Consider the following 10196-nt stretch of genomic DNA (forward strand, 5'->3'; position numbering starts at 1 on the left):
ACACCTTAACTTGTTATAAAAATATTGTGAGATTTTGTTGTAACTATATAAGAACTCCTATTAAATTGTATAAAACAACTAAAGTAGACATCTTAAACAAAATATTGTAAAACAACTAAGGTAATTTTATTAACTCCCTAACATACGGAGTTAACATTTTAATCTACAATCTTCATATGAAATGGAAATTTAATTTTTTTAATCATACACATAGGGAAGCAGTTTTTTGTGCAACTACAAAATACCTCAAAACTTGCTACAAAATCATATATCCATATCTATATGTGTTTAGTAATTGGATTATGAAAACTATAATAACTCTACATTTTGAAAAGTAAACCAAACACAAACAATATATAATATAATGATCAAGGAAAAAAAAAACTAAAACTAAATAAAAGAGTAGAGTACAAAATATTTCAAAGAGAACTTTCAAAACTCAAAATAAAGTTTCATACTGCAACTTCAATATGGAGCAACAAGTATATACTAAGGCTGCGTTTGATTCAGGTGTAATTGAATTCCTAAAATTGTTTAACACTGTTGCTGGTGTTAGGCAACACAGGAAATTATGGTCAAACTGAAAATAGATTTCAGTTGACCGTAAAATACCCACCCCACACCTATAAATCATTTTACACACTTATTTTACCTTCAAACCATTTCCACTCTCCTCAGAAAATTCCTAATCACTCTCTCAGCTCACTCACGCCAAGCCAAAGCGGAAGGACGGGAGAGAGCTAACATACCCGAAGAGAGAGAGAAAGCGAGAAAGATAAAGAGCGAGAGATTGAACCGAGTCTGATTGTCGTCGCCGCCCTCTAGATCTCCTCGTCCTCCTTTGGGTCAGATCATCTCCTCTCGATCTCATCGCCGCCGCCCTCTGGGTCAAATTGTCTCCTCTCGATCTCATCGTCTGTCACTCGCCAATCTGCTTTCTCTCTCTTTCCCTCCAACCAACCAAGGCCAGATCAAACATTGCATGTCACCGATCTAGTGCCTTCACTCAAGAACCACACCTTATCTTCCACTCTCACTCATGACACTCTCTCTCATCTCACTTTTTCTCTCTGACCTGAACCAAGCCTCCTATTTATTTTTGTGTCTAATTTTCGTTTTCTTTTATCTCTGATTTTTTTGTTGTTGTTGTGGTGGTGTTTTGGTGGTTTTTGTGTTGTATGGTGGTGGGTTTTGTGTGGATAGTGGTGGAATTTCAATGGGTTTTGGTGTGTGGGTGCTAGTGGATTTTCTCATATAAAATTTGTTTGGAAGATGAGAAAATGACTGAGAAAATGTGAAAAATTTGTAGAAAAATAGCATTTTCAGAATGTTACCTAACATTGGAAATCGATTTCTGGACTATCTTCCATTGCAGAACCAAACATCTGGATTTTAATTTCCTTACGAAAATTCATTTTCCCCTACATTCATTTTACACTCGGAATTCGATTTACATCGAACCAAACGCAGCCTAATTAAAACAAACACTAAAAATTAAATAACAATTTTCTTTTTCCAGATCATCATTTCTTTTTTTTAGAGAGGTTTCAACCTATGACGTCCGCTCCTTATAATAGCTATTTATTATCAGATCAAGACACCAATTGATTTTTGGTGTAAGTGGGAATTGAACTCCAAACCTTGTATTCAACCATTAAAAACTTTACCAGTTGAGCTAACTAGAACCTACTTCCAATTCATCATTTTGTATTACACAAACTCATTAATTATTTCAACAATTTCTTTTATACCTAATCTAAATTTGGTCCAATAGATCCAAAATTTTCTCAATACACCTTGATATATTATGCTTCCCATATCTATAGGCTTGGATATTACCTTTCATTTAGCAAGGATTTTAGATAGCAAAAATGCTACATTTGGCGAACTTCATAGTAGCATCCAGTTCATTGAAGAATTGATACAAAATTTAATATCATAAATCTCCAAATTTCTTATCCATTTATTTTTTTTTTTTAAATCCTCAATTGGTATTCAAATTCAAATTATAACATATCAAAACACAAAAATTGTGCAATTCACTCAAAAACTAAAATACTAATATCAAGGGGGAAAAAAGAACATAAAAAAAAGATAATACCACACAAATCATTAAATTAAAAATAATAATATTACATTTTGTCATCTATATTTTTAATAAATTTTTTTTTGGGATAGGTATTCAATATTTTTAAATTAAACCTGTATTTTCTCATTCTTAAGTAAGTGTATAAAAATGAACCAAATGGATCAAAGCAAACCGAAGTAAACTGAAATTGGCCAAAGTGGACTAAGTCATAAGCCACATCACCATTTTTTTTTTTCGATTATACCTCTAATCTTTTGATAATATTAAATATATTGACCAATTGACTTTACACATTTATCTTGAACGGGCTTTTTACTAATAATATCTTGGACAGTTTTAAGTTTTAACTTTATATATACTTGGCCTATATTCTTTAATTCAGAAAGAACTCCTTCAACACTTTTCTTTTTCTTCATTAATCTTAATTTTTTAAATATTATTAAAAAATTAGAGGAACAAATCAATAAAATAAAATGGTAATGTGGCCAATGATATGGTTTAATAAGAGCATAGCAACATTAAATACTATGCTTCAATTTTTAAATGTTAATTATATAGATAAGGTTTTTTGTTAATAGATGCTTTAGAAATTATATAGATATGGTGTTATAGTGTGTCTTTGTGTTAGAACCTATTTCCCTCTCTCTTATGCGTGTGTGTTGTTTCTCAAAAAATAAAAATAAAACACACATTAAGGAGGCTGCAAAGGGGTCTCATGTACATGAAAAAATAGCAGAGGTAAAATATTTATCATCAACTGGCTCAACATTAGATTGAAAGTGCCTTAACTCTAATAAAAGTAGGGATAAACCACCACCCACAAACAACCCCCACCCCACCCCAAAACCCACCTCTCCCCCTGCGCCCCCAATTTAGGAGGTGGTATATCCTGTACCCGGCATGTACAAAATCCCAATTTAGACAAGTACGGGGAACATTGTAAATGGGGTGATAAACGAATGATCATTTAATGATAAAAAGATTTAGTTTTTTCATTAATTTAAAACTATAAATAGTGTCAGTGTTATTTAAAATTAGATACCACTCTTTCTAGGTAGAACGAGATTTTAAATTACATCACACGAACGTGAAAATTCATTCTTTACCTGAAGGGATTAAGTAACCATTAATTTATGCACATGATTTACTTTTTACAACATGGGAGCAAATGCTCCTTAACCCCAAAAGATGCAGAGTGAAACTGCATGGCACTATTACAAATAAACGACGCAGAAAAAGAATTCAATGCAGAAAGATTTGAATTACATAATTTCACAATCTGCATCATCAGCACATCAGACAACACCATCAGGGAGATGGGGATAGATGCACATCCATGGTGCCGTGTCATTTGTGGCGAGATTTTGAATCTGCCCATTTAAAGTAACCACAATTTGCTTCTGAATTGGATGCAGGTCCCTGTAAGTAGAAAACACCTCTCTCTAGTTAATTTTATATACCATTGACTGTCACTATGCTCTGCAGAGTGCAGAAGACCAATGAACTGGTGAAAAGACATGCAGATAAATACAGAGATGCATTCTCCTTTGTTTTCTATCCTTCACCTTTTCTTTTGTGTCTGGATATCCCATTAATCTACTATAGGGTACTTGAAGTGAGTTATGGTACATAAACAACCACAGAACCTCTCATTAAACAAACACATATGGTATCATTAATATTTAAAATTTAAAAAAAAAAACATTATAGGAAAGCGGAGTACAGTGAATTCCAGTATGGCTCTGTACATCCTACTGCAGGTAAAATTTGATGTAACTAAGACATGCTACTACAATTCAACAATTCCTAGCATCAGCTGAATGAACACAATAGGGTAATCAGTATTCTAACGGATGTATAACGAAATAACCAATAACTGAACAGAGGGATTGAGTAATTGGTTTCAGTATTACTTTCATGCAATTGAATAGCATTGAACATACATCTCAATACTGTGAACCATTCTGATTTTTTTTATGTTTTTTTCATGCAAGGCTTACAAATTTTTTCTTTCAAATTCTCTTTTTACATTTTGTCATTACACAATTAATTAAGTAATAAGATATATGAATGAAAGATTACCTCAGCACGAGCACAGACATAAAATCTCCGACCAAAGTTAGGACCTTGTTTCTTCACTACCCGAGCAACACATGGTTCACTATGGCCCTTGCAAAGAGGTATACTATTCTGCATCACTTGCTGTATCCTTCGCCACTCCAGTAAAGCAACATTAGTTTTCTCTTTCTCCAGAGAGCAGGAATTTAGTTCACATCGATCCTGAGTTGATGCACTTGAGTTCAACTCATCCTGCTGGGAACTGCTGCTTTGAACATCAACAACAGGAGTATCACTGGAGTGATAATCAGACTGGGGGATATCTTCCTGACTGATTGAAATATCATTATTAGAGTTGTCAGCACTATCTCTAAGGTTTGAACTTTTCTGAAAAAATGACCTCAGTGAGAGTTGGGACCATTGATTTTTTCTAGCCTTTTTCTTGGTTCCATTGCTGGGCGCCGATTGACTATGCTCACTTCCTAACATAAGCAAGGTTTTACAAACGGCGTCATTAGCAAACCCTTTGGACTGAATATCTGTATCAGAAGCAATACCTTCAGATTCTAGATTTGAAGGACAAGATTCAACATGGGATACACCAGAAGTGCTGCAGTTTTCAAATGATCTTTTCACTCTCTCATTGCCCATCTCAATTCTGATATTTTCATCTGAAATTGAACCTGACATCTCGAAGGATTTACTTTGTTCAGCAACTTGTCTTTTCATTAAGACTGACACTGCACAAGACAATGGATCAGTTAAGTTTGCAGTAGCATAAGCAGCTAGGGGAAAAAATTCGCAAAGTTCTCTTTCATTCACTGACAGTGCACAAGACCAAGGGCCCAGGAGATTTACACTAATGTAGAGAAAACAAGCCGTCATTTGGGGAAAAAAAAAGAACTATTAAATTTCTGGGTCATGTAAACAAGAAAGTATTTAACCCTCTGGTTATTCAGATCTGCAAAGGATTAAGCTTTTAAAGACAATGACCCAATTTTTTTTCCATTTGTCTCCAATATATATATATATATATATACACACACATATAAAGTGCACGTATTTGTGCTTAGTGCTATATATTTTGTATGCAAATGAGCCCAAGCCTGGAAAAAGGAGGGTTGCAGTAGGTTGACAAGTGACAAATAAACAAAGAGGCATATATATAATATACTTACTCAACAACACCTTTAAGCTTGACATCAATTGTTTAAGCTCACACAGAAAGATATAACTTCACTGTATTAATCATTAAATTTCTAAATTTATCTCAATCTTTAGGTAAACAGCAGGTTCAATATTTCACTTCTACCAATGGTTGTACATTTGTCTACCAGATTAAAAGCATTTGCAGAAATCAAACACAACAAATCCTTCTATCCATTTGATAATTGATTAAAATTGTAATCTAGAAGAGAAAAAAAAAAATGTATTGTATCTTGTTAGAGAGTTTATATGGTATAGGTGGTACCATTACATTATGTTGAATCATTCTAGACAAGTCCAGCATATCCTAGAGGTGAGGTGCCCCTCACTAGCTGTCATTGTCAAGGCTATTCCTTATTGCTTGTAATCAACTCTCCTATGCATATGGAATATAGTTAATGAGGGCAGGACAAGATTTTTAGCTCCTCATTTTAAGTCTCTCTCATTTAATTCATTTCTAAATATTTCTCTAACATAACTCAGCCAAGAAAGTGGCCACTTGCTTCCTCAAACTTAAAATGGCACAAAATTTTTTCGCTACCTGAAGTCAATGAATACATAATCAACTGTATGAAATGGACATATCTAATTATTACAACAACAACGCACATGCACACACAAACAAAAACAAAACAAAAAGCCCAACAAATGAGAAAAATTATTGTACCAAGAGTTTGCTGGAGACCACGAATCATGGGAATATATCTAGCAGACAAAGTCGGAGTGCTATGATGGGCAATGTCAGGAATTCCCAGTAATCTTGTTAAAACAGGAGCATGATCAGAACCTTCAAGTTTGATGCTTCTCCCACCTTTCCACCTGAAGGTAGGGAATGAGGTAAAAGTTACGCTTTGCCATTGCACAGACATGCAGAGACACAGGAAAAAGTAGTGTCTTTGCCTTTGTGCAAACACAGAGGGACAGTGTAGGCAAAAGGCTACCATAAGGCAACAAGTCTTTGTATCGCCCAAGACATGAGTTGCCAAAAAGGCACCCACCGAATCAAAGCGATAAGTCAAATTCTAAATACAGTCATTAAACAAAAAATGAACTCAAATCATATATATCTAATGCATTGGAAAATCATAATAAGTGTCTCTAATTCTCTATGCCTAATGGATAGGATCTGGTCTTAAAACCAATTTTTGCTGAGCCTTTCATCTACAAGCATTTCATTTCTTTTTCATTTTTTCTTTTTTAATTTCTCTTGTCTCTTTACTGATACAGACAGCTCATAGCCCACTTATTTTAAGCAAATGGCAAAACTTCCCTTCTTAATAGAATTATCTCTATGGTATTTTTCTTAAATTTCATCGAGTCTCTAACCTCAAGCACCTCACACGGAGTGTAAGGAACTCACCTTGGCTCTAAAGGCAAGCACCTCCCCTTAGGGCTTCAAAGGCACCTTAGTGGCACCTTGCCTCAGGGCCCAGCTCACCTTTGACTATAGTGTGCTGAGATACACATACATTGAATATATGGATGTGTGAACGTACACAAAATTTGTACTAACGATTAACAAAGATGACAAGGAATGAGTGTTACTTGGAATTAAAGGAAAGAGATCACTGATATGCATTTGTAAAGCCTGAATTTCTTTTCTGATATGCATTTGCAATCTTGAATTTCTTCTCTCTTTAATAAGCTAGGCAGAAAAATGACAAACACTATTTTATTAATTTGAGGGCTTCTCTCTCTCTCTCTCTCTCTCTCTCTCTCAAATGCAACTGCAAATGGGGTTGCAAACAACATAAATTCCCATATACTAAGACCAACTCTAATAAACATGGTTTAGACTTGTGGAATAAGGAATAAAATGTGTTTGGTGCCTTGCATCATGGAGGTCTATTTGAGATTCTATATAATGACATGGTGCAAGCATGATCACGTGGAAAAATTAGCAAAGTATTCAAGTCTTCTAGCATCATGCCAATAATCTGTACAGCTATATATCCAGATCATTTACCTAAGCGTATTTCCAGGTTTCCACCGTCTATACTGTGTCAGTATGTCGCACTCCATAACATGGCAATTCATAAAGCTATGGCCTTGCAGGTCATGCTCTTGATGCAAGCATGATCCAGCACACAAAATATGGTCAATTCTGCTCCCATAATTAAATTCTTCAGCACCTGTATTTTGTGGCCAGCATGTGAATGCTTCTTTTCTGTTCAAAAGTTCAAGATGGAGAAAAAGGAAACAACAGAAACAAGTCAAAAAGTTAAGATATAAACCAATGACACCGGGGGGGGGGGAAAGAGAGAGAGAGAGAACATTAAAAATGAGATACACAATAAACAATAAGAACTTCAAATGAATCAAAGTTTCTCATCTCAATGATAAACAAAACTCAGTGGTCAAATCAAGGATTCAAGATTCAAGTTTTTGCAAGGACAACAAATAATCCTTCATCAACTAATACAAATCCAAAACCATTTTAACTACAAATTCTTTACCTGTCAGGATGTTTTGTTCTGAAAACATCATTGAAAGGGCCTCTGCATTCCACTAGTATAGATCTAAACCACCTTCTGAATCTACAAAGTGATTCATATCAACAAATTAATACAAGCTTTGACTGCTTATTTGTATATACATAACATAGCAAATTACACGGGTATAGAAAAAATATCTCAAGGATAAAGGAAGAGAGTGGATGGTAGTTGTAGTGTGTGAAGAAAGAGAAACAAATTAAAAAATCAAGAAAATTTGATATTTAAAAAAAAAATGTACTGTAAAATAGATAATCCGATGTGGGGTGTTCTGAAAAGTATGTAAAATAGAAAAAGTAGGTTCTTTTATGCTAAAATAGATAGAAATTTTTGCACGAACTAATGTGAATACTCTAAAGGTTAAACACGGTCACAAGCATACCAACCCACTGTGCTTAAAAAAACAGGCAAGCGGCTTACTCATTCTTCTCAAAATCTGGTCCAGCATCACAACGATCCAGTGCAGTGGGTGCAATGTTGAGATCACCAACAACAATTATCCTCCTCCCCTGAAGTAGGAGAGACTCCCATCTTTTCTACAACAAGAATTGCCGAAATCACTCAAGGAGTAAAACAATTTTCCATTGTGTCCGATGAATGTAATTTCTTTTAGTTAGTATTCATCCCTAATGCCTTAAACTACAGAACTTCATGAACATACAAGGTAGGTTATGTTGAACTTGCAACCCAAATTATCTACTTTATAATGGGAAAATTGAATCTCCTAGACCCCGCAAGCTAGAGCCTTGAACAATGCATACAATCTTTTTCTTTTTCTTTTTTAATAATGGAAAAATGGTTATAAAAGATTTAATAGATTCCTATTTGAAACATTTTTAAGTTAATTAAACCGTCACAGATTCCATGTTGAGTTTCTAATTAATAGGCAATACACAACTTTGCATTCTTTCTGGACTCTGCATAATACCATATAAGTTAATACTCTTCAGTAATGGATCACACAAGATGTAAAAGTGTATAGCATATTTCTTCATGGATGGATGTGATAACCAAAGCCACGATCAATTAACCATGAGCCCAATGCTAATTAACACAAGTTGGTTACCTGCAATATCTTGTAAAACGTGAGCTTAAACTGGATCCTTTGTGCATCATCACATTCAGCTCGAGGACCATACAGATTAAAAAGAACTGGCCAATTCCCAACATAAATATCCATCCCCAAAAAAAAAAAGGAATTATGAACATAAACTCCGTCACATAATCATTGCAAATAAAAACTTGACTTAAATACACTAACGAGCCCTAAATTTTAGCCAATGAGCAATTTTAGTCACCGAAGTTGAAAGTGATCGCTTTTAGTCCCTAAGGTGAGGTGGAATAACTAAAATTTGACACATCATCACTCCACAAGGACCTTTATATATATATATATATATATATATATATATAAAAGGAACATTTCTAAAGAAGAGCCCTCCTCTAGCCAATTAAACCTATGGGCAACTAACCCCATCTGCCAGAACTAGTTGCCTTGTAATCCAAGGCATTCCTCAAGCCCAGGAGCCACTCTACAAGGACTAAAATCAATCAGTTTAAGTGTTTTAGGGACTAAAAGGACTTAAAGTTTGTTAAGGACTAAAAGCGATCACTTTAAACTTTAGGAACGCTCAACTTTATGGACTTGAGCACAAAAAATGATGCTTAATACTCACCAAAATGACCATGATCTGTAACAACACAACGCCCCTCATTGTCAACCTTAAGAAGATCATCTTTAGTAAAGTCCCCTAGACCTTCATGTGCTTCACCTTTTCCATTTAGAGAATTTTCAAGAAGCCCAGTGAAGCCTTCCTCCGCCGCAATCGGAAGGGCCACTTCGTGACTTGAAAACGCAGACTTTACACGACAAAACGTAGCAACACCTGAAGCAGCAATCAGAGAAAGTAGAGAGCAGTTAGCGTGTGGCAAAACCAAAACATTGTGGTTTCATTGAGACATTTAATCAAACACCTTACCGGCATAGCCCGTTCGACCTTTATCAACCGTACGAGTGCACGAATAATAGGATTCGTATCCATCTGCCATTGCTAAATCCGCCGTTAGTTCCTGTCTTCTCAACTTTGTCTCCTGAAGGCAAATGATGTCGGCATCGAAGGAAGTGAGCAATTTGTGGAGAGAACCGAACTGTGAAATGCGTGATCTCAGACCATTAACGTTGTACGTTACTATCTTCATTTTTTTTTTTTATATCATTTCCTTTGATTCTTCTCTCTTTCTTTCTCTGTGCTTATAGAATGGAAAAATCTTCATGATCGTTCAGGTCAGACCAAAGCAGGGTTTCGCTCTCTTTGCTCTCTGATCCGACATCGTTTTTATTTTCTGATAGT

The 10196-nt window shown here is 35.0% G+C and overlaps 1 protein-coding gene across 5 annotated transcripts; it reads right to left on the bottom strand.

The window, feature by feature from the left end:
* Positions 1-3136: 3136 nt before the first annotated feature.
* Positions 3137-10196, bottom strand: LOC126733213 (DNA-(apurinic or apyrimidinic site) endonuclease 2). 5 transcript variants are annotated; one of them, XM_050436426.1, is made up of 11 exons: positions 9825-10196; positions 9522-9731; positions 8912-8997; positions 8266-8381; positions 7810-7890; positions 7320-7520; positions 6021-6172; positions 4705-4887; positions 4566-4629; positions 4172-4478; positions 3137-3508 (listed from the first exon to the last, which is right to left on the bottom strand). In XM_050436426.1, the coding sequence occupies exons 1-11, from the start codon at positions 10042-10044 to the stop codon at positions 3437-3439; spliced, it is 1692 nt and encodes a 563-aa protein (XP_050292383.1). In that variant the 5' UTR covers positions 10045-10196; the 3' UTR covers positions 3137-3436. The 5 variants fall into 5 exon arrangements, with proteins under 5 accessions (XP_050292383.1, XP_050292381.1, XP_050292382.1 ...); XM_050436424.1 differs by having other exon boundaries at positions 4172-4629; XM_050436425.1 differs by having other exon boundaries at positions 4566-4887.

Source organism: Quercus robur, chromosome 6 (genome assembly GCF_932294415.1).
Source record: "Quercus robur chromosome 6, dhQueRobu3.1, whole genome shotgun sequence".
NCBI lineage: Eukaryota > Viridiplantae > Streptophyta > Magnoliopsida > Fagales > Fagaceae > Quercus > Quercus robur.